Here is a 25,730-nt window from a genome sequence, read left to right on the forward strand (position 1 = left end):
CATTTTGAAATCGATAGGCCTACAATAATGGTAAAACATTGCAAAACTACAAGTCTCTCTATTGAAATAGCTGATTAGTGGTGCAGAAGGGGTCAAGAAAGCCCGCCCTCTGGTGGTCTAAAATGGCTTTGCGTTCAAGCAGAACTTCACCCTTCAGAATTGCATGCAACTCGCAGGAAAATTAAAGATATGGCACAATTTCTACACTGCCAAATGTTGCATCTATCTTTACATTTCTTCTTCAGACACTTAAAAGTCAAACATTGTTTCTCACATGAATCCCGTTAATAAAAAAGAATCTTTTACTGGGTTTACAGAAAAAAGGTCGCTTAACGTTTGGAAAAGGTTTATACTTCAGATAGATCACTTTGTCATCATAGATCTACCTGGTACCGTTTTCTAACACTTCCACGGGGTTCATACAATTCTCGGCAGGGATGCATTTCTCGCCATAACACCTGAACAGCGAGCACAGAACTACCTGAGCTCCCATAGTTGGTTTGAGTTTTGAAAAGTACCTAAAGATAACACTTTTGTTTCGCACGAAAGACAGGAAAAACACGTCACATAAACGTCAGTGTTTACGTCATATTGAGAAGCCAATGACAGTACAGCGACACACAAGTACGTACTCGCTGACTGGACCAATGAAAGCCTTCTGTGGGTGGTTGCTAAGAGACGCGTTGTGTTCATGTTGCCGAGGTATTGGAAGAAGAAATCTCTCAGCATGGACAGCTAAAACATAAAGTATTGCTCGTTCAGCTGCCTTTTCTCGCCCATCATTCATAAAACGTGCAGTGTGTGAAACGTATCCACTGTAATGGTGAAGTTGAGGGCGAAGTGTCTCCTTATCGGTAAGGTTTCGTCAATTCCGTGTCTCAGCGGTCATACTTCGAGGGCTAATGCTACATTTGAACCCACCCAAGTCATCTTAAATGAACAAAGCGCTGAGAAACTAGGTAGCTACTAAAATACCCTACGTCCACAAACGTCATTTTCGTCTTGTGAGGGTGCCTCAGTCAGACTCTGGATAGCCACAACAACGTAAAGGCTCTCAGTCCTTAAAGTTATCTGCAGCCCTCCGCCGGAAGTAGATAACTGTCCCGAAAGATAAGATCTTACACTTTCTCTCTTTATACTATGTTTTAAAAACGGGTCAATAACAACTGTCTTAGTTTTCTAGAGAAAGTTGGAGAGTCATTGGTGAAGTTAATTGCCAAAATATCTCTTAAACAATGTATAAGTGCTGTCTGTATTTCTACCCCTGTGTGTGTGTGTGTGTGTGTGTGTGTGTGTGTGTGTGTGTGTGTGTGTGTGTGTGTGTGTGTGTGTGTGTGTGTGTGTGTGTCCATGTGTGTGTGTGTTCGTGTGTCTCTGTGTCTAGGAGACGCAGCAGTGGGAAAAAGTGCCCTCTCCCACATGTTCCACAGTGACGGCACTCTTTTCCAGAAGAACTACAGCATGGTGAGCCCTTTCGATCTCTGGAGTTGTACTGTTACATGTCTTACAGTATACAGTTCAACATGTACTGCATTGTACGTGAATCACTGTATGTAAGTGAACACTGTATTAGATTCACATCACACAGTCACAGCAGAGGAATCAGGTTGTAAAACATCTGGTTGAGGGATTAAGGGATTGTGCTGTGCTCTGAGTCAGGGACTTGCCACAGGCTTATATTTTTACATTCAGTTAAGATAACTAAGGCTTTTGACTTCTTTTTTTTTTTTTTTAGCTCATGAGGTTTGATCCTGGCTCGTTGCCAGCCCAAAATATATATAGCAGTGTTTGGGGAATACTCAGGACCCAGGTGCTTTAAAAGCAATGCATTATTCCTCCAGCGTTCAGGTGCTCAGCCCAGTGAGTTCATCAGCTGAATCTAAATACTGAACATGCCGCCATCATGATCATCGTCTTCTGTTCAAAGTAATAATAAGCAGCTTCATTGTCACAGCAGCGTTTGATACAGAGAAAGGGGAGCTCACCATGTTCATAATATGTTTGATATAGAGAATAACAGGTGAATAGAACCATACAGGCAAATTATAACAAATAAAAATAATATTCGATGCAAGCGAAACCAAGCAGTCAAATGAAAAGCAAATACAACTGGCACCAAGAACACTTATTATTATCATTATTAATATTAAGAAACTTTTTTTTAATGTTGTTTAAAAAAGGGTTTACAAATGAGTACTCCAACTTGCTCAGTTCTGGATTCTGTATATTTCTGGTGTGCAGTAGTTGAGCATGTGAATATGGTGGCCACATAATGAATCACCCATGTCTTATATATCAAGCATCAATCAATCAATCGATCAGTCATTTCAGAATAAGAAACCACTGAAACGTCCAGATTAATATATTTCTCCTCAGTACTAGTGTTGTTTTTATTTCTTCACCCCTGATGTTGATAACAGTTGCAAAACACCCGCGATCACTGACAGTCAGGGTTACATCCCATACTGACTACTTTGCGTAGTGCGACTCCTTCCGAGCTCTTCAAGGTCCTGCAGAGATCCACTAAATGCACTAGAGGGATCAGCGAAGTGCAAAACAGCATTATGTACCCATTAACGCTGATTCAGAGAAGGCTAATCTGCATTATTTATGCTAATCTGCACGAGGGAGGGAGCTGTGTCATTAACCTGACTGTGATACATGGGGTCATACTGGAGCTGCTCACTGATTCCCTCCTGTCGGTTGTTTCAGGGGCTGCTCACTCTAAAGCGTCCACCGCTCGTGCCGTAGCCGACGCTGGAATAAAACAGAAAACACGAGGGATAACGTTCTTCGTTTACTTTTTAATCCTTGGAGCTGGTTAAGGTACAGAACGGGTAAAATATGATGCAGGAGCGTGCATTTGTGTGTGTTTGTGTCTCCTGCTGCATCAGCAGTATGGGCAGGGGGGGGGGCTCTGAGGTGACAGGAATGTCGATAATTAATACAGCAGGATTCTGGAAAGCCACCAGAACAGGTACTTAACAAGCACAACCCCCCCCCCCCCCACACACACACACACACACTGTACTACAGCAGTGTACAGAGAGTTTCTTCATACTCTTTTGTTTGTGATGCTGGACGTGTCTGTTCATGTTGAACCACTAGAGTAGAGTGCTAACAAAAGAAGCGCTGCATGTTTCATATCCACTGATCCAGCGGATGTTCTTGCTGAGCTCTACGAAAGCCTGAACACATCTGTGCTGCTGCAGTGTGTGAATATCCCCCCCCCAAAAAAAAAACACCGCATTCAAAGCAGAACACGCAGCTCCGGTCGGCTCAGAGCTGCACACATTCCATTCAGTGTCGAACGGATAGCGGGCCGTGACAGGTAGATGGTCAGCACGCAGCTTCACCTGTAGGACTGTAGATCAACACCCCGAGTCCAGCACTTGTTTGGAGCTGGATGCAGTCCAACAGGCACCGTAGGGAAAGTGCTGCTCACAGTATCTGCTGTTGCTATGCAACTGTTAAAACGCCCACTTGAAGCCGACCGCTTTTTTTGTTTTTTTTTGATAGAACTTTTCATATTTCTTGTAAATAACTGGAGAAGCATCTTGGCAGCTACTGGTTTGATTCACAGGGAAAAGTATTATGGGTAAGCATTAATCCTCCATTTTTTTTCTTCTTCTCTGGGACTTGTCTGTCTCTCTGCAAAGGTCTTTAACCTGAGGACCTGAAATGGTTTCACTTTCAAAAACCCTTAAAATATCTGTCTGCTGGAATGGGCGCTACGCATACACAAGTGACACTTCCTGTTTGTTTTCTAGTCTGCAAACATTAGAAATACTTCACCTTACAGAGGAGTCCGATGGCTGATTTGTGTCGGCCACCATCTTGGTGTTAGCGGTCATAACTGCAGTCTCTGCTGACTGTGAAAGCAGCAGAGATCAGGTTCGAAAAGGTTGGACAGCTGCTGATGAAGGTACGGGCCATCAGATTAGTATATACCCAGGCATCAGAGGAGCATTCAAACATTATTAAATGTGCCACGTTGGATTTTCTCCGTCTGATTTGACGTCTGTTGGAAACGGGGAACAGTGTGTCCTTTTCCATCTAAAGTAAAGACAAAGGAAGCCGCGCTCTGAAGAGTCACTCCTCCTTTTTTTCTTTCATTTTTTTTTTTTTTTTTTTTTTGTAGACGTCCAAGTCATCCCTCATGTTCTTCAACTTTTCATCTTGAAGGGTAACAGAAGCTGTCAGCCATTCTGCTCACGTCCTCCTTTGAAAATGTCAGACGGCCCGTTAGCAATATTCCAAGCTTATTTGTTACTAATAGGCCCTCATTGACATTCCAGTGAGAGGCTTCCTCTGCATCGCACAAGCTCATTAGACTGTGTGTGTGTGTGTGTGTGTGTGTGTGTGCACACTGTTAGATCCTGTTATGAAGTGTTTCTGTGTATGAATCAGGTAAATGTTGGTCGTGTGTGTGGGTCTGTTTGTGTTTCACAGAGGCAGTGACTATGAAATGACGTGTGTGTGTGTGTGTGTGTGTGTGTTTGTGTTTGCAGTGCTTCAGTCCCCGGCATTTGACACGCTCCGTTAAGTGTGAGCTCTGGAGATCAGATCAATTTCGAGTTTGGTGCTGATGTGAACAAACCTCCCCTTTGCTTTCGTCAAGGTCACTTCTGCTCACACCAGCGGTTACTTAGTGGCCAAACGCAGCCTGCATCCATCCAGTCCACTTAGGACCACATTAGATCTCCAAGCCTGTGAAGAACGTGCGTCTGTCACGAGGCCACATTTATCACATCCTGCTGCTCACCCTGTGCCGCTCTGCTCTCTAATAAACTTTTACATCACCCTCCTTCACCTCACCGAGGTCCGCCCTGTACGGTCTCCAATGTCCCCAACCTTCACACCAAAACTTTCTTCTCCTCTTTCTTGAAATCTTTGTTTTATTCAGTTTCAGTTGATTTCGATTGGACAACACTCCCCATTTGAAAACCAACACTTCTCTCGCTAAGCCGCTGCAAGCAGTGTTGTTGAGTGCACGATGATTCTCTGAAGAGCTTGCATTTTGAAAGGGGTTGGCCAATCACAAGTCAACAGAGAATAATAACCGACGCCGGAGATCTTCTGTCAAGCTCGCACACCATCTTTCTAGATGTCTAGTTTTTGAACTTTACAGAGTGTGTTCACTCGCAGCGTTTGAAGAAATGTGCTTTTGCAGCTCGGCGCGGCAAACAGACAAAAGTTTGCAACTCACTAATCAGCATAGTTAAACGCATAACAGTTTGAGATGACATAAAACCTCTGCTGCCGTCTTATGATCTCGCTTTATCCAAAGACTGTCTTTTTGTTTCTAGAACATTTATCAGCATCTTTACTTTATGTGCCAACACTTTGTGAAGTGTTTTTTTTTCTTCAATCGCACAACCTCACCAAAGAAGAACCATCACTCTTTCTCACCTTTTCTGACTCACCCCTCATAATAAAAAAAAGAAGAAGAAAGGGAGAAGAACTTTGAGACAATAACAGTGGTCTGCCAAAAGGACCTGGAAACTACTACCAGTACCAGTAAATGTCAACGCCAGTATGAATGAAAACTTCTACCTTTAGATTTGTATTCACCTTTTAAGACTATCTCTCTCTCTCTCTCTCTCTCTCTCTCTCTCTCTCTCTCTCTCTCTGTTTGTCTCTCTAAGGGCTTTTTTCTTCTTTATTGAGATGTTAACGATGAATAGGATTCTGAGTAATGGAGACATGAGAGAAGCTTTCAGGACAGTGAAGCGTTTTTTTTTGTTGTTGTTTTTTTTTATGCCAAGCCGCTAATTAGTCCCGCTCATGTTTAGACATTAACAATAAATCATAGCAGACAGTTTGTTTTGCTTCTGTGCAAAAGTGTCAACTCTGCACCAGCCAAACATCTCTTTTCAACTCTTTTGTCTTCTGTTCGCCAGTAGAAAAGCCGTCGACAGAGAATTACGTGAGCAATAATGCGTAATAACAAGATCAGTCACTGTCTGATTTGACCAACTACACTTTTGAAAAAAAACAAAAAACTTAAAGAAACAATTTTCTTCCGTGAATGTGGTTGAAAACACACCCTACAGTTTGTATGAAAAAAACCCCCGCAGACAGCAAGATGTTTTTACGGTCACAACGAGAGCACAATTGTAAGCTCTTTACGTTACACACTCGCTTTTAAACGTCCCCTTTTTGTTTTTGTTTTGCAGACAACTGGAGTGGAGCTGCTGGTGAAATGTGTCAGCATCCCAGAGACCGACAACAGCGTGGTGAGTCCAAACTTCTGTAGTTTGCACTCAGGGTGGGAAGCTCCAACGATGTCATCCCGTCGTTGACAGTGAAAACAAGAACGTCCAGCGTGTGACTGCTGTGTGCCGTGTCCACGACGAAGCGCACCAATGAGTGTGGAGGAAGTTTCCCTGGACTTTTAATACCATTAACTTTCTTCTTCATCTGTAATAGGGGCTGCACTGTAGAAAGAAAATGAATTCACAAGTTAAAGGAATAGGGATGTGATTTGATTTAATCTCCGTGTACTTCACCTCTTCGCTTCCTCTCCTCTCGCCCCCCTCCAGGAGCTCTACTTTTTAGACTCTGCAGGGAAGGAGACAATAGTGGAAACCTGTGAGAAAATGGTAAGACGTGTTACTCAAACGTTTTTCCATTTACATGAAATAAGTCAAATTGATCGCACAGGTCGCAGTTGTTTTACTCAGCTCTCATGGTGAGGACTTTTTCCTCCTCCTACTTTTTTTTTTTTTTTTTTTTTTTTAAACCATCCATCACCTAACTCTCCACAGTGGGGCGAGCTGTCGTTGCTGTGCCTGGTCTTTGACCTGACCAGTGAGCAGTCTTTTGCCAACTGCCACCACTGGATGGAGAGAGTGCGTTCCCACTTCCAGAGTCGCCAAGTTTCAGGTAAACATCTGGAAAGGTTAAAGTATCTGTGGACTAAATCAAAACAATGGGAATTATAAATAGCACACAATCAAAGCGATGGGAGGAGAAAAAACCCCCCAAAAACATTCATTTCTGACATTAATCACATTTGAAGGAACACAAGCCCGAGTTTAAACAATCCTGAAATGGAAGCGCTGGTGTTTTAAATGTCATTGTTTTCTTTTTCTTTTTTGTGTGTGTGTGTGTGTGTGCATGCTCTCGTCTCAGGTGTCCTGGTTGGCAACAAGTCAGACCTGTCTGCTAGACGAGAGGTAGAGGCATCTGTGGCCCAGGAGTGGGCCCAAAGCCAGGGGCTCGAGTACCACGAGACATCAGCTGTAAGCATGTCTAAAGATGGACAGGACATTTTGTTGGAATGGGTTGCGTCATGTGACTTCTTGAATACCACACCGACCCTGAGACTCTGTGTTGTCTCTTGCAGAAGGAGAAGGAGAACTGCGACGCCCCGCTCCTCAGTTTAGCCCGGTCCTTCCACTCTCTCTACAGAGAACGTCTCGAGACCATCCAGAACTTGAGTCCAGGATAAAGCGTTCTGAATTCAAAAGAACATGTTGACACACTCCCAGGACAGCAGAGACGTGGGTCCCCGTTCAGATCATTTATTCATTAAGCTCACAAGTTAAGATATCAGCTCTGTGTTCTGCAGGGAATGCTCTGAAGAACACTGTGATATAAAATGTAAATAAAGTTGTTGTTTTTTCCATGATAAACTGTGTTGTGTGTTATCTGCTCGATGCATCTTTTTGCACAGACAGTGGGGGGACTTGTTGGAGGAAAAAGCAGATTTTGTTCCTCAACGCTCTTATTGTTTCTCCTCTGCAAAGATGTCTGCTCCTGATTTTGAGCAGGACTAAAGGTTGAAACTCACCTTTTATTATTGCCTCCCACCCAAATCTTTAAATGTGTTCTTGTAAAATCTCAATGTCACCCGTCCCTTCTCTTGCCTACGTCCTTTTCTCTTCTCTCTCCGTCTCTTCCTCACTTGCTCTGCCCTTTTCTTCTGAGCTTTACTTTTTCTTTCTCTCTTTGTCAGGTTTTCTGTGTTGCTTTAATTCTTGCTCTCTCTGATCGTGTTCTTTATCTCTTCTCTCTCTCTCTCTCTCTCTCTCTCGTGTTAACTCCACAGTTTTAGCCCTCTCACATTATTTCAGGCATGTCCCAACTGCGGGGCTAACAACCAGTAATCACCGTTCCAATTAACTGTCTCCCATTCAAAGCCACATCCTTGTTCTCGCCCTGCTTCTCAGGCCAGCTGCCACCATTCAGATGGTTCAAGCAAGACACAATGTTTTGTTCTGATTTCACTCAATATTAAAGGTGACTGCCACATGCAATATTCACAATACAGCCCTCTTGTCCTATTTTTGAAATGTATGTTAAGTGTTAAGTTTTCTTTACCAAATGTATTTTGCCATTGTCTGCAAAGCTTTTATAAACCCTCAACATTTATTACAAATATACTTACAAACTGAAGAGTTACCAAACAAACACCCTATTTTTTCCACCTTTAATGCACATGAGTTTTTTTTGTTTGTTTTTTTTAAATTAAAAATCACTATGTACATTTACTGGACCTGTCCATAACTAAACAGGTTTGTGATTTGTGCTACGTTGTCCGCTGCAATAGTTTCTTTGGCTTTGACATGCTACGAAAAGGTTTAACACAAGCACTTGATCATGTGGGATAATAATCTTAAGCACTTGGAGCAGTATCCTTCAGTATGTCTTCTTTTCATTTTAAATGGAGTATTATGTCTTGGGAGCAACACTCAATAACATCTCCGGATGTAGCGTGGGTTGCTGGGTTATTGCTTTGGGACAGACTTCTCATTTCCACTGATATTGAAACGGTTGGTCAGCAATAATAGAAGCGTGGAGATAAGCCTGTTTTGATATTTCTTTACTCTTCCAGTGTGCTCAGTTGCCTGTCTGGACTCAGAGCAGTTTTTCCACTCTCAATTATTAGTATTCAAAACAGCTTCTCTCTCATTTCTCAGACCTACTGACCAGCAGGAATATCTTCTGTTCACAGAGGTGTGAACAATGTTGATAGCAGAACTCCCATAGAGGTTATTAAGATCATCTAGGACCTGGTATAAAGTTCAGACCAAAAAGAATACTGACATCTTCCCACACTCGATGTCTGCAAGATCCCTGCTGCAGAACATAACTACAGCTCCACTATTTGGATGTAAAGTTATTTTAACTCTGATTTTGAGCTGGTAGAGCTGAAGAGTATTTGATGATATTCTGTGATGTATTCAGTGACCTTTTTTGCAGCACTCAGCAGACCTCTTATGAATGTTTTAAACGTGTTCATGCCTCACATATTAATGCTTACATGTGCCATGAGGTGGAGGCTATTGCTTTTAGTCCACTGCTCTGAAAAAAGCTAAAAAATACTGACAAAGAAGGTGCAGCGCACAGCCAAATAATGTTATAACTACCACCAACTACCAACAACTACTGTGGTCCAGGTTGCATAAACGAAGACTAAATGAGTCGGAACATTTCAGCTGGAAACCGACTCATATTTAACAGTGAAACATCAGTAGATGTCACACTTTAGCCTCAACACTGCCTCCCCTTCCCTCCTCCCCCACCCCTCCTTTTAGTGTTCCAACTATAGTTCAATCATCAGTAGGACTGATCTCTATTCTGATATGCGGTCCAAAGATGATTCGGTTCTTATTTCTTTGAAGTATTCAAGACCAAAGGGAGGCTTTTTTTCTTTTTGGGTTGGGATAAAACATGTTGTTCTCCTTGAGTTGTACTCTTGCAATGATGCTATTATGCCTCTAAATACAGCATCCCAAAGCGGTTCGGGACATTTCTCTACCCCACCTATGCTGGCAGGACTAATGGTGAAGGAGAAGGACATAGCAGTCAAAAATAACGAAAAATGTGCAACATGATTAAGCCATAGATGGACACAAAAACCAGCTGAAGTAAGCACCATCCCGTCAGCATAAACACAGAGCTCAAAACAACAAACCAAGAGGGAGTTTGACTGCTCTTTTTTTTTTTTTAGAAGGTCATTTCACAAATATACATTTCAATACGATGTTATTGACTTCTGGTATATAATTAAAGACTCATGATAAAGAGTAGTAGATTATCTAACTAATCAACGTTTTCATTGCTTGTAAAACAGTATGTTCAAAGGTGAATTAGCTTGATCATATGTGTGGTAAATTGTGTACCCATGCTAAGCATGTTAGCTGGTCTAGCATTCAGACACTAGAATGCATTTAAAACATAAATTATCATCATGTAACACTGACCGGTCGGTTCTCATGATAGTGGAAATTCACTGGCAGTTGTCATCAATTAAAACTTCAATGACAGTTGAAATCTTCCCATGTGCTTAAATTTCCAAAACTTCAGTCAACACCTGAAGCACTAATTGCTATGTAGCGTAAATTAGACATGGATTACCTGGAAATGTCATGGAGCCATATGTTCGAACTTTACAAATGATGTTTACTGCGATCATTTAAATCATGTAAATACAAAAAAGCATGTTTGGCAATGAGGCAATTACACTGCATCAGCAGCCGCAATTAGCCTTAGCGAATCAATCTGTGCATAACTGTATGTTCTATCTGTGCAAGGTCTGAGTCTACTCTAGGACATCAGGGAGGGGGTTTGTTGCTATTTTTCACTGCAGTGCTTCCCACCCAAACAAACACATGGTTTTGTATTCAGGTCACAGCCTGAGCAGAGGGCAAAGAGTTCCAGCTCATATTTTATCTTATACGCTTCAACTTGCCCTCTTTCTCTTTCTCGTGCAATTTTCCTTCAGATCAGCTCTTTGTCTGCCTGGTGACTTTCAATTTCATTAAGTTTGTTTCCAACCGTAATTCTGCAAATTTATAAGTAATTCATTTCCGCAGGTTAATTCACCATTTAAATTACAGGAGTCATGCTACAAATCAAGACGACAAACTGATACCATAACCATTATTAATGCAGATTTGTGACTGTATGATTGAATTGACCTCAACCAAAGTCTCTCACATTGTGTGTGTGTGTGTGTGTGTGTGTGTGTGTCTGCTCCTGTGTAAAAAAATACTTTTTTAGCCCCTAACTGTCTGTGACCTAAAAAGCTTGCTAATTACAGGTGAGGAAACAGCAGCTGTTCCCCTAAATCTGCTACCCTCCTGTCTGAACTGCAGTGTGACAAAAAAAAATCTGCCAAATATGTTCTGTTCCTCTCTGTATCTCTTTCAGGTATACTCCGTTTTTCAATCATTTGAAAAATAAATGATGTATTCTTCAGACCTAACCTCATGACACACATTGTGAAAAAGATGTTTCACACAAACAAAGACTGATGGCCTTGACGGTTCATCCTGAAATGTGAAAAAGTTTTCAAAAAGGACAAACCTCTTAGGTCATAGTCATATACTCACTCTCTAGCCTAGAGGTAGAGACAACGAATAAAACCACTTTACATGTGAACTTCGCTAATATATTCTATGATCAAATCTGCAGCATAGTGACTACCGTTAAAGCTCAGTCAAGCTCGGCTTCCACTGCAGGAACTCTCCACATGCAAAATCCTGCAGGCTTGTAAAATACACTTTATCCATTGTGCTCAACACATGAAGGACTTTCAGAAAATTGCTAATGAAAGAAAAATGAAGCCTTGTCACCATCGGGCATTTACGCATGTAGAGAGCCTAAAACAGGTACATGCGAAGGGAAAAAAATCACATGAAGAGTTAGAAAGACTGTTGCTTCAGTGTTTTCCTGCAAGGTTCTGAAAACGTTGGATGGAAACATGACTTAAATCTATGTCTAATTTGTTATACACCCCCCCCCCCCCCCCAGGTAAAAACAAAAAGATTTGTTTGTTTATTTGTGAATGAATATTGAACCATTTCTTGGTTAGAAGGACAAAATATAGTAACAGTATATCTTGAATTTACAGCAACTTCTCACAGCCAAACAATTACTGTCAATTCATTATTGCCAGCAGCAGCACAAGCTCATTATTATCATATCCAGATATGAGTCTTTAAATGTAGTAATATGTATCACTTTATAGCCATAAAATCTATTATGCAGCAAGCACATCAATAATTTATAAAATGATGCTGTACTGGTGTTAATTCTATAGATCAAGTTAACCATCTTCACTTAATGAGAAAGTCAACTTGATTCACTGGTTAACACTCATGTTGACTGTTGAAGATCTATGATGTACTTTGCCAAGGTCAATGAGTGCAAGCGCTGCTTTGCAAAAAGTCATAGTGTACCTCCAGACCAGAGGGGGGCAGTGTGGTGCTGATGGGATCAGGCAGTCCTACTTCTCCACTCTCCTTTCTCTCTCCTTGCTCCCTCCCTCCCTTCCTTCTCATTCCCTCCCTCGCTTGCTCGCCTCTCTTCAGTGATCACAGCAGTGCTGCAGAGAGACATGCCAGCCACTTTGATCATCGCACCAGGGGAGGAGAGAGAGAGAGAGAGAGAGAGAGAGAGAGAGAGAGAGAGAGAGAGAGAGAGAGAGAATATCATGCAGCCGGTCATCGAAGCTGATGTTGAAGAATTTGACATAATTCTGTAGCTGATGGAACTGCAGGTCAGCCAGGCAAAAAAAAAATGCATCTGGAAAATAGAGAGAGAGGGTGACTGAATGAATGCATAAGGATGTAATGATAAGAGAGTGAATGAGTGACAGACAGTGTATGGGTGAGCAAGGACTTGTCTGCGTTAATAAACACATACAGATGACATACAGAGCTTCCATTGTACAGTGTACAGTGTGATAATAACAAACCCAACCAACATGTTGCAGTACACCATGTTTGCATCCGGAGGAAGGATTTTCCCTTTACTGCAATCTGCCTCTGCATTTTATTACCATCATGAGCCCGAGAGGATGCTTTCTGTGCAAACATTTTGTGCAGTATGAGATGGTGAATTGGAGGAACCAAGGTGTTATGGTACTTATGGTTGCCCTCCATTTTGTCAGCTACAATTCTTCATTTCAAGCCAACTAACTAACACTGCTTCATTACAGGAACAGAAAAATTCTTAACAATGAGCATTACAAATCTAAACGTCGGCAACAGAAACTCAATGGCATGTTTAAAAAATAAAAGCAAAAAGAGGAAAAAAGAACAGAAGGGATAACAATTTCTCCTCTTTCTTTTTGAAATACTTTGTTGAATTTAGCTTTCTCATGATCCTGTATTAAAAATCACACAACCATATAAAGTGAATTTTCTGGTAATGAGGGATCAATTATATTGAGTTAGTAAGTTCAGCATGTTACAGATGGCTACGTGATACGTTATCTCGTCTGCAAAAGAAATGTTAGCAATTCTTTAGCAGAGAAGAAATCCTTTGGTTGCACTAATGGTGATGAAAACAACTCATGCAACACCATCCTTGTTCATCGCTGCTTACATATAAACAAACAGATAAAGCAAACTTTTTCTGGATGTACTGTATACCATTAGAAACTCAAATAATGGTCCTCTCTTTAACAGCATTTATCCACCTAGATAAAACAAATGTCAAGATAACTGTATGCATATGTATAATGTAGGCTATGTAATACTGCTCTTTGCTGCTGTAACAAAGAAACATTGCAGTTTAAGACCCACACGATAAAGAAAGACTCATATTGTTCCCTGCAGGGGGGTTCAATTTTTATTCGTCATCAGGACTTGATGCATCCAAGTTCAGAATCATTCAGTTTTGGCACCTTGAAAGACATTATGCTTTTTTTTTTTTAAATTCTCATTTACAACAACACAACGCAAAACCCAAAGAACAAGAAAAAAAAGAGACGAAAAAAGGGACTAAGGCTGTGTGAGAGTCTGAGAAAATTAAGTTAAATCAAAAGGCAAAAAATGTCTTCTTAAAAAAAAAAAAAGCTTTGATACGTTCTCAAAAGTCTGTTCTTTTTGTTTCAAGCGTAATGAAGCCCCAACCCAAATAACCCTGTTAAAATAAAAAAAGAAATGAAAAATTGAAATAGACACTGTACTGTAACATTAATTTCTACTTTGACACCCCTCTGCCCTTACATGGTATCATTGTTCAGTTGTTCAAAACATAGGTTCCTTAAAAGCAGACCGGATGATTTTGATTAGCATGCATGTAAATTCTTAATTTTTTGGAGTCACTTAGCTTCACCTTGCTGGTAGCCATGTTTCTCTCACGCACTACTTTGTGTCTTTGGCAGTAGTGACGCTTCATTGTCCACAGTCTTGATGAAGTTTACTGAGAGATCATACATCAACGAGAGTTCTCACTTCACTCCGCCCCTTTATGGAGCAAAAAAAAAAAAGAAAGAAAAAAAGAAGCAAGGTCAACATTTGACCTGTAGTTGACTTTGAACAACGGTGGCTGCCAGGGTTTCGGCAGGAGGCCAAAAGATTTTTTGTAGTTGAAAAAGAATGTTATAATGTGTCTAATACTAACCAATATCAGTTTATAAAGAAGGCTGATGCCTTTGCCCTTCAATTGAGCCAGTCACGATGAATCCTCCGGCTTGGTTTGGTTTCCGTGAAGACTTTATTTAGTTTCACTTGTAGGTTACTTCGTTTTCTTTTTTTCTTGTTGGTATTTTTGCTCCAGGGATATCTAGTCATGATTTATTAACATATATATTCATATATTTATATAATCAATACATATATTAACTTACGTGTTTTTTTCCTTTTTTGTCTTTTTTTTTGCGGTTTGAGTTTGCTCCCTGCTAAAATCCCACACCGCAAAGGTTCACAGTATTAATGCGAATAAAGAATGAAATCAAGAAGATACAGCAACTAAAGAAAGGAGCTGGGTCAAAGGGAGGTTGGGTTTGTGTGTTGGGGGGCTTGTGGGCATGGAAGTGTGAGGGCGGGATCATAGGCGGGGTTGAGGGGTCAACTACGTCGCCTTTTCCATCAGACTGCGGAAGAGTAAAAAATATAAAGATTACCTTTTAACAAGTAGTCCGGCCCAGCTCACCACTCCATTGTTCCACAGCCCCGAGACAGACAATCACCGGCCGCCCCCACCCCCCCTCCCCACTCCTCTTTCCCCATCATCACCCTCAAATCTTTACAAACATGTTCAAAACTTGTTAAACAATGGTAGATGGGAAAATCATGCATGTTTCTTTTTTTATGCATTTTTTCTCTGTTTCCTTTTTTAAAACAGAAACTCTATGATCATCTGAGGTGCTGTGGAGTGTTCAGAACTCCCCCCCTTTTACCAACTCCTGACCCCATCCATCCATAAGCCTCTTCCTGTTGCCTTACACCATGATCTGTCTTCTGCCGCCTCCCCCCATATTCCCTCTGATTTTTTTCTAGTGTCTGAGGTCCCTCCATCAGTTTCATACAGGTGTGGTGCGTCGGTTGGCGGAATTGCCGCCTGAGTCTTTCAGGTCCTTCTGGATGCAGTTGTGGACCTGCAGGAAGTTGTGGTCCCTCTCCGTGGAGTTATAGGTGGCTGTCGGGGTGCCCGATTGGCCCTTGGGCAGCGTATACATGGACAGCTCAGTTGAGGGCAGCGTCCCGAAGGCCTTCAGGCCCACTGGCGATGCTTCACGAGAGTGCGAGGGATCTGTTGAGCGGGACGAAGAGCGTGAGCGGCGTCGATAACGGTAGCGGTAGCTAGGAATGCGTGTGATGGCCGCACCTTGGAGGTAGTCAGCGGCTCGCGCCCCCACACGCAGCTCCCGATGTCGGTCGATGAACATATGCACGGCCAGCACGCCCACCATTTCGGCCATGATAAAGGAGAGGGCACCAAAGTAGAAGGACCAGCCGTAGGAGTAGCTGTTCTTCTTGGAGTCACTCTTGGAAGGGTCCCCAGCGTTGGCTGATATATACACAATGATGCCTATAATGTTGCTCAGACCTGGGTCAAACACAGAGGCAAGGAGATTAGAACAAACTTTAAAATACAGCTAAAATGTTCGCCAAAAAGGCCCACTTACAACGCAACTAAAGTTGTCACTGATGTCATCTTTGTCAACTAAAATGATCGTTAAACTTTGAAATGTAAATTTTAAACATTTTTATCATTTGGACCTCAAGAAATAAAAGTGTTTTCAAGTAAAAGTCTTTCTGGGTTTTACCCTGGACCATTGGATTCCACTCCAGGATGTATCATGGTCAATCAATCTGATCACAAATTAAACACTTCAGCTTTTTTGACTTGAGTCAACATGAGGTCCTCTAATGATCAGTTTAGAATAGTCACAGATGTATATACTTGTAAGTGAGTTGGAGGCCGTTGCAGTGAAGTTAAACAAGCTCAAAGAAAACATAACACTTGAGGTTAAACCTAACAGTTTTCAAACATTTTAAACCATCTCAATTAAGACAGGCACATCATAAGTAGCTACTAAATAACAACCACTAAATACCCATAACAGATAAATACAAATACATTTGTAGGATCTTGGGCAAAAACAGTCGGCAAAGGTTAGGATTTGTAGCTTTTCAAGGCGAGGACCTTTAATCAATTTTGTGATTGATGCAGCCAATCAGCCCACACATAAAACAATAGTAGACTAAAATTCACATCTATTTAAACGTACACTCTCACTTTCCTATTTCACCTAAAAACCTTTCTCCCTTTTTGAGATACAGCTTCCATTTGAATGCCTTTCTTAGATTTTCTCTCTTCTCCTTCTCCCTTTCCCACCGAAAACCATGTTCAAACATAGTCAAGCTCTCACAACACCACGGCTGTTTGCTATTCTATTTTCCACTATTTTGATCATATATCATCATTTTGTAGCCAGGAACCAACACATGGATAGACAGACATGCAGACAGACAAAAAGGGCAAATATGCAGATAGAGAGTTAAATGAATACTGTTTAAACAGACTGGAAAAGCAGGCTGAGGTGTGAGGGCTTCAAGGGCCTGATTGAGATAGATCAGAGCAGAAGAGTATCAGGGACACCATATTTTTAGAGTGTAATCCCAGTGGCCTTCTCTTAGCCTAGCAACAGGGCGAGAGAGACAGACAGAGTGAAAAAGAGTGAGAGAAACAGAGAGAACTGCATCTCTCACTTCTGACTTGGAGGGGAACTAGTTATCTAGTGCAGCACAGTAGGCCATGGCCTAGAACCAGAGTACAAACACAAATGCACGCACACGCACACAAACACACACACACACACACACACACACACACGCAGGCAAAAATGCTCCAGCAAAATGGCAACCTGGACTGTCTTTGTCTTCTTAGCTTCATCCTGAGGCTGAATGTTTTATGGTACACACCCCTGGGTAATGCATCACCTGGTGATTATTATGCATCATCAAGGCTGTCTCCAAAACAGCACATTTTTAATTTTAGCTGCTCTGCAACAAATATTTGTGTTCCTTGTGTTCAGATATTTTTTTTTCCTATTTTATATGTTATTAATGACTTACACCAGTGTTACCATTTGTCTTTTTTGTCATTTCTGAGTCTTACAGATTCAGATCCTTACAGCATGCGAGCGCCAGATTTAAACTCACATAGCGAAACAACGGACACTAGCTTTCACAACATTTCAGGTGAATTACAAGTAGCCTACAGCTTTTCAGTATGTTGTGTTGCAGTAATAGATCAAGTAGTTTATAGCTTAAGTTCCATCAGACACAGAGTGTTTCAATCTAAATGGTCTTTGAGGCCATGTTTTCTATTTAATGATTTCAATTTTAAATTTCTCTCTCACCCCTCTCCAAAGTAGAGGGCTGCTTTCAGGCGAAAGCTTTTGGTACTCTGACTGCTAGTCAACAATCATCTGACTACATTGCAAAGCATTAAGCAGCCAGAGAGAAGTTAGTAGAGACAAGAATGTTACAAAATGTATATTATTGATTCATAACATTCATGCATATGCATTTCCCTTACTCCCTGTAGCTTCCTCCTACACTTTTGTCCTTCATACTTTCACTCTTACATTTCCTGCTCCTTCTGCCATCCTCATCCGGTGCCTCCTTCCCTAACCTTTCCTTGAGTCTACCCTCTCATTGCATCCTTACCTGCAGAGACGAAAAGGATGCCGGCGCTGAGGATGATGTTGTGGCGTGACTTGTAGAACTCACTTGCGGCGATACAGAGCCCCCCCATAAAGAGCAGGATCACACTCAGGATGGGGAAGATGCTGGAGGCTCGTACGGCACCTGGACACACACATGAAGGCAAAAGAAGTTGTCATTGACATGATAGTCGTCAATAGTAAAATGCTAAAGATTTTGGTATAAATATAAAAAAGGACCCCTTTGTTAGATGACATGAATGAAAAACTATTACCAAGTGACCTTACATTGAGATCTAAAGCATATAAAAGCTCTATAAATGCTCTCAAGTGTAATCCATCAAAGTAAACATTTAGTTTGCTTTTTTGTGACAAGATGGTGTTTTTCCATTGGTTATGTTTTAGTAGCCACTTTTCCTTCCACCGTTAACAATGTTGACAATGTTCATGTCAGCTGCACTGCGTAGGGCAATGCAGTCTTTACAAACCACACTGCAGTTTTTACAGCAGACTCTAATGTCATGGGTATGGTAGAAAACGACACCACTAGATACTTCAACATTGACAAAGATGCTTCTCAAAGGAGTGGAAATAAATTGCACCATGATATGTACTTTATGTTGAAAACAGACTGTGTTATTGCCTTTTAAAGTGAATAAAAGGCCCATGGGCCCTAACTAATGACCTAAGCAGTTGTTCCATTGTTTCAAAATAAGATTGACTTGTATAAATTCTATAATACATAAACCTACTTCTTACTTGCTTTAAAACTAAATATTTGTCCATATTTCTATCTCCTGTAAGATCACAGACTCTCCTTCACTTAGTAGTGTGTCCATCTCCTCCTATCAGGCCTCTCTCCATCCTATCACTTCATCTTTCTAACTCCCCTTCTGTCTCTGTCCTCTTTCCATCCCCTATCAGTCTGTCCATCAGCTCTGTTTGTCCTCTGTGTGGCTGATTTGCTGATTGGCCTCAGGGTTTTTTTCTGGTGCTTCCATGGTAGCAGAGCCTGATCAGATTCTGAGGCAACAATTTAAAAAAAACAAAAAAACGTGTGAAATCTGTGACTATCGTTTCATGCATATTTCTGCTCCTCTTTTAGACATCATATTGTTTCTTCTGCAGTCTTGATGATTTTCATTTAAAACACAAAAAAGAGTTTTTTTTTAGATTAATCTCATCCATTTCTATTTAGTGTTGTTAAACAGCTAACTTTCATATTTGTTAACCTTTAATATTATTAGATATTAATATGTGGTCAGATGTACATTATGCAGGACAATGACTGAAACCAACATCATTTTGAAGGGAAACTTACCAAAGCTGATGATGGTATTTTGTTGGTTTCAGTGTGTTTTAAAGTAATCATATTTGTTTCAATGTAATTTCCATGTCTAAAACACTACTTTAACAATATTTCAGTGATTTAGACAATCTGAATAATCACTTCACCTTACACCTTGTCAAATTTTGATATTGTGTAATAAGAGTGCCATGCTGTCTTCTCTTTACCGCTATATGGAAGAAAAGCAGGCTTGTCCTTGATTTTGTTTTGGATGTTGTGCTGTTGATACATACAGCTCTTTTTCCCTTCTCGTTGTTTCTACTTTTTTTTTTTTTTTTTTACTTCCATCCATCCCCGAATTAAAAATCTAATTTCAAATTGAAGTTCTTTCACTCTCTCTTTCAGTTGTACCTAGATGAATCCATTCACTGAAGCAGATCAAATATTAAGGTGACCTCAGGCTTGGCAATGCATCAAGCTTCGACTCCTCTCCCTCTTCCATCGTATTTGTTTTAACCCCATCTCCGCTTTTTCATTGACATGAGCTGTCAGGGCAAATTGTCTTCAAGGTGGAAGACCTCTTTATCCAGCCACATGCTGCATGCACAATCAGACACACGTGTCTTTTTACACAGAGTAAGCAAAATGCCTCCTGTCACACACATACACACATATAGTCAGTACACCCGTACTACACGTGATTTATCACACACTAGAGATGAACACTGCTGGCTTATCCACGCACACACAGACACACACAGACACACACACACACACACACACACACACACACACACACACACAGTGCATATATATCCTTGACAGCACATGGCAGCAAGGTTGTATTTTATAATCAAGTTGTAATTGATTATTTTCTAAGCTCTACCAGTTCGTGGCTCTTGCTGTTACACTTACTAAGCTTTGGCACAACACAAATATATTTACAATAACAACCAGAAACTCATGAAGCTAATGCTATTTTTTTTAAACACAGGGTGTTTGTTTTCAGAGAGAAATTAAAACACAACTGATTGATACAAATATCACATCATGCTAACTTAAGTTAGTGATGAGTCAAGTGTTGTGTTGCCCAACAGTGTACCAAAACTTAGACTAAGGCTATTTTTTTTGCTGAAACATGCAAAAAAAAAAAAAAAAAATTTTAAAATGTAGGTTTTACTCTCACAAAAGATTCACATAAAATTCAAGACTTAAGTCATAAAAGCCAGCAGCAAGTGTTTCAGACTTTGGCATTCAAGTAAATATGTAACAAGATAATACAAAAACGAAACTTTGCTGAGAATCAAAATGTGGATGGCATTGAATGGGGAGCGGGAGATCTAAGGTAGTGGAAAAAGAATGTATTGAAAGCGGAAAGGAAAAGAGTTATAGAGACAAGAGTAGAAGTGAAAAGACTGCAGGCCTTCACTTTTCTGTGAAGCTGCTGTGCCTGGAGCAATCTCGTCCTCCTTCTCTTCTCCCGTTCTATTCCTCCCTGTATTGACGCTTTAAGCAGAGTGTAAAAGGAAGAGTTTTTTTGGCCAAATGCGCTGGCCTCTAGGCGCACATTGCCACCAAGCACAACATGGCACAGAGGCAGAGGCAGAGAGAGATGAGTTGAGTATAAATGAGCAGCAGCAACATCATGCAGATATATCTTACAGTATGTCTTTAGTATCTTTGTCAAATAAAGTGAAACTGCCATCAGGGTTGAACCACTTACTTCCTGGTTGTCTCTTTGTAAACTTCCTGCCTTATATAACACAACATTTCAAGTGTCTGCTACTGTATGTACGATTCTCAGCAAGATCTGTTTATTGGCTATTCGTATGGGCTTTCCTGTCTGGAAACATTTCTTCAGTTTGCTGTCACATAGCCCAAAGTACCAGTCAATAAATCAAACAAAGCTTTAGTTAGCTACCGGTTGTTTTCGAATATGCCATGGCCTAAACACTTTTAATGCCACTTAAATAAATAAATAAATAAATAAATAATAGATAAATGCTAGGAACAGTTCTATATCATGAGCTCCTTCAAGAGTTTTTTCAATACCTGTTTGGACAGCAGCAATGGTGTCTGATTTTACAACCAAAATGGATAAAATAGCAATAAACAATAAGGGTGAAGTGAACTGAAATGTTTGAACAGAAACACTCAGTGACAATGGCTTTTAAAGCATTTCTTATTTACATGTTTTTTTCCCCATTTAAAAATTCTATAGACTATTGGTACTGGTACTAAATTATAAGATAGCTTCTTAACTTGTCAGTGTATAGAATCACAGAGATGTTGACACATATTTTGGATCACCAAGTACCGCTTTGATTTAAAATCAAAGCATTGATACCATTTTCCTAATTCTGCTTCAAGTGCTGTATGAACATTTTTGATAATAAGCTGTTTTGTCGTATTTGTTAATTATGAACATTATAAAAGTGTTATTAAAGCACCTGGCGTCCTGCCTACACAATGCAGTATGACTTACCTCTTTGCTGATGTGTAAGTTGTATTTTTTTATCTAAAAACATCATCCTGCTTTTTTTGACTCCCAAATATGTCACACACCAAGAGTCTTGGACGTTTGGGTGTTTCAGCAGCATGCTAATCACTTCAACTGACTGAAATCCTCACAGGAGCTTTAAGTATTTAAAAGAAGTTCACATAACTCATCTCAGAAAGCTTTTGCTGTCATCTAAAGATGATACCAATTCTTGGAGTGGTGACCAACTTTTTAGGGTTTCAATTAATCCACAATTTATGAAGGTCATCTAACTAAGAACTCTTTATTTCAGTAGTCATTGTTTGGTGTCTGACAGAGCTGGGATTTCAAGAGTCTATGAGAGAAAATGTTTGCACAAATAAAGAAATTTATAGGGAAAACTTGATGGGTTCCAGGATTTCATTAGGACCAATTCATTGAGCCTTATTTGGTATCAACACAGTCTTCTTATCCTTTATGGAACTACTGGAGAGACCAGAGAACTCCAAACATCAAAACTGTGCCATATGTATTCAAATTGTGTATTTGCTTATGGAGATTAAAAAGACAATCATATATCATTGTGGTCCCAGTTTCTTTCCACAAGGATGGATATTTACTTCCCGGTGGATGTTACTCACAGTCTATGGACCACAGCCATTAACAGAGATTTTATTATTATCAATGCACTGCAGTACAGTTTTGTTCTTTAAAATAGCTGTAAGTACATCTCATATTATTATAGTAATAGTAAACAACGTTGCTGCATCAATAAAAATAAGCACAATTATTACTAAGTTTTTCGAGTAGTAGTGAAAATGACTAGCCATTGTATGAACTGTGGTCTGTATGCACCAGCATTGAGCTCATATTGAGACATAGAATACACCCTTGAACAGTCACCTAATAAGTGCATATAATACATTTGCCATACTAGCTCCCAGTCTGACCATGCAGTGGTCAGTTTATTATTTAACTGATAGTCTTTTTATTAGAATGTGTGGTAGGGAAGGCTTTACATCTTTTCTGCACATACTGAAACAGTTAACCAGAGGAGGGAGTGGAGAATCGTGATGATAATATAAAGCACAATTTCATAAATAAAGGCCTAAAGTAAGTAATGAATATAACTTCAGCTGTATTTTCTTTCATTTCATAATTTCAAACATGCACATATATTTAATTAGTAAGCTTATCCTTTAGCTATTTTTTCAAATGTTCAAGGCTTGGAGCCTGGTAGTTCAAATGTTTCCCTGGTTGAATGATAAATGTGTGCATAAAATCCTGTCAATCTTGTTTTGAGTGAATATGTACTGTAAATTATAGTTTTGTACAATAGCAAGGTAGAGCACAAAACACATACCAAAACTATCCTCTATTTCTAAAACTTTTATTTTCTTTTTCATTCTCTGCTACACTTTCAACTTCCCACTTTCTCCCACTGCTTGGTTCTGCTGCAGTGGTGTTTATATGGTAGTGTGTGTGCATTTGTGTGTGTGTGTGTGTGCGTGTGTGCGTGTGTGTGTGTGTGTGTGTGTGTGTGTGTGTGACTTATGGTTTCATTAGCTGCGGCAGAGGAGAGTCTTGTAATTGTGGCTGAATTATGGAGGCGGGGGTGGACACCACCATGGGAGCTCCCAAGGTTCATGTATACGCACACTCTGTCACACACACACACACGTACACACACACATACGTACACACACACATTTATGTACACACCAACCACAGTACAGTGCAGCAACCTACCTATTACTTTGTCACAAACACACGCATCAGCTCAACAAGCTACAAAGTGAACACACTCATCGATCAGCCGCCCACCCACTCACTTGCTCACTCTCCTGCTCCAAAGTGGGGTGTTTCCTGTACACACTGTACACTACCCACGCAGGGATGATCTGCTCTCTCACTTTCTCTCTTACACACATAGACTCATTTGAATTTTTCCATACACACACATGCACACACACACCCACACACGCACACACACTTCGCCCACGTGGGAGAACCCAGCAGCAAAGAACATGTGGTAGTGGGAAAACATTTACAGGGGGAATGACTGTTTGTGTGTCCATGAAAAGCCAGCAGACCTGTTCAACAGTTGAATGATTTAAAGAAAAATGAACACGTTTTTTAAATGAAAGAAAGCAGGAACAAACACAAACGACCAGGCTGATGTGTGTGCATGTGCCTGTGGTAAATATTTGTGTGTTTGCTTACCAACGTTTTGAATGCATAACAGGGTGCTCACGCAGCACTGCCAGTCATTTTCATGCCGTATTACTCATTTCTACGAGTTATATGCCTCCAAAAATAGCAGCTGTGACATCAGTGAGGGGGATGATGTCATCAGTTGGTGACGTCACGTGTCTCCTAGCATCCCATTCTGGAGTATTAGCATTATGTACGAAGATCCAGCAGTCTAATTTTAGAAACAGCAAGACTGTGCACGGCTTCCACCCAGAAAACCAGGGGTGTGTGTGTGTGTGTGTGTGTGTGTGTGTGTGTGTGTGTGTGTGTGTGTGTGTGTGTGCGCGCGTGTCTTGTATTCTATCATTGTGGGGACCATATTGAGTGCACCCTTTAATATCTACCGTACTTTAATGTGCGTTTGGATTCTTCCAGCATAGTTTTAAAGTTGAGTAATTCAGAAGGTTTATAATCTGGATTGTTGTCATTGATATTTACATTTAGTAATTTATTTTCCTTGTGCTCTCCTGGCTTAAGCTGTCACCAACTGTTTATCCCCACTGTTTCAATGTTTTCACTGTCGACCACATGTCTTCAAAGTTTGTGCTCCATACACTCAAACACTGCATCTGAACACATGATTCAAAGTATCTCTGGCTGTCAAAACCTCCTCCTAATAGTCTTACACTTTATTATAGGATTAAGCTATATCTTCCACCGCTAGTAACTTGTACGCAATTTTGCATGTGTGTTTCTCTGTGTGCACACACACTTTCACATACAAAAACACAATAACACACAACATTATACATTCATCAAGCCAACACCACCATGCAATCATACACATGATTGCTTATACAGACTTCAGCGACAATCAAAAGTACACTTGCAAGATTTTGACTTGTGCAACGTGTGCATTACAGAGATAATTACGAACATTGTTATCTTTGACGGTTCAAAATTACGCTGTCCATGGGCAACACATGTCAATCAAATAGGTGTAGCCTTATCAAATGAAGTGAAGTATATGCGTAATCCAACAATATCTTAAATTGTTCAGTCCTTCAGTAGCTATGATGACATATAAGGAAATGACATGTTGTACAAATAGATCTTTTGGTTTCAGCTGATTCCACTTTGGCTCAGTTAGGAACACTAAAGCATGAAATAAACTATTAGCCCTGTCTTTTTATTGTGCAGAAATGAGGGTACTGGGGTGGTGGCTTTGTCTTCTCTTTCTCTCTCTCTCTCTCTCTCTCTCTCTCTCTGGCTGCAGAAGATCTTACTGCTGCAGGAGGGAGGCTAACTGCTTGCCCTTACATAACCACATGTAAAAATTCACCCAGAGAGAGGTGGGTTGGGGCAACGGGGTGAGGAAGCTCAGAGAAGGACAGAGGGAACAAAATCAAAAAAGACGAGAAAGAAAGACTGAAAGTTGGGTAGAGATTTTGCAGGAGGTATGTACCAGTTTGCCAGTATATGCCATGAAAAATCACACAGAATGCTATGGAAACAGATATTTCTAAGACCTGTAGAAAGCAGTTAGTGAGCTGGCTTCAGGGTTCGCTTTTGGCTTTAGCATGGGATGAATACCTAATTTGCTCTCGATCAGGTGATTTGCATGATAAGATTTCAAAACAAAGCCCAAGGACAACTGGCATGAAAGGGCTAACAGAATTACACCTTCACCAGGATGAGGACATTTTTTCTAAAATAACTTACAACTTATTGTTTCAAGTTTTTGCCGTAGCAGCCAAACCTAAAACAAATAATATTTCAGAATCATGATACTGGATAGAGTCTGAAATCAGGGAGAGAGTGGGGAATGACATGGGAAAGGAACCAAATTC

The 25,730-nt window shown here is 40.5% G+C and overlaps 2 protein-coding genes across 3 annotated transcripts in view; one reads left to right on the forward strand and one right to left on the reverse strand.

The window, feature by feature from the left end:
- The first annotated feature begins 654 nt into the window (after nt 1-654).
- ift27 (intraflagellar transport 27 homolog (Chlamydomonas)) lies at nt 655-7,590 on the forward strand. The gene is made up of 7 exons (XM_079337268.1): nt 655-854; nt 1,385-1,464; nt 6,180-6,239; nt 6,546-6,605; nt 6,771-6,888; nt 7,138-7,247; nt 7,352-7,590. Exons 1-7 carry the CDS (start codon nt 821-823, stop codon nt 7,454-7,456), a joined length of 567 nt encoding a protein of 188 aa, XP_079193394.1. The 5' UTR covers nt 655-820; the 3' UTR covers nt 7,457-7,590.
- Nucleotides 7,591-14,489: 6,899 nt separating this feature from the next.
- cacng2b (calcium channel, voltage-dependent, gamma subunit 2b) overlaps nt 14,490-25,730 on the reverse strand; it is a 56,277-nt gene continuing 45,036 nt past the window's right edge. The window contains exons 3-5 of one of the 2 annotated variants that reach the window (XM_079337267.1): nt 17,925-18,065; nt 15,574-15,795; nt 14,490-15,498 (exon numbers count right to left, since the gene is read on the reverse strand). In XM_079337267.1, the coding sequence (XP_079193393.1) occupies nt 15,269-15,498; nt 15,574-15,795; nt 17,925-18,065 (593 nt within the window). In that variant the 3' untranslated portion in view covers nt 14,490-15,268. Of the gene's footprint in view, nt 15,796-17,924; nt 18,066-25,730 lie in introns of both variants that reach the window. The other variant, XM_079337266.1, reaches the window with a different exon arrangement.

Source organism: Symphodus melops, assembly GCF_947650265.1.
Source record: "Symphodus melops genome assembly, chromosome: 2".
NCBI classification, from domain to species: Eukaryota; Metazoa; Chordata; class Actinopteri; order Labriformes; family Labridae; genus Symphodus; species Symphodus melops.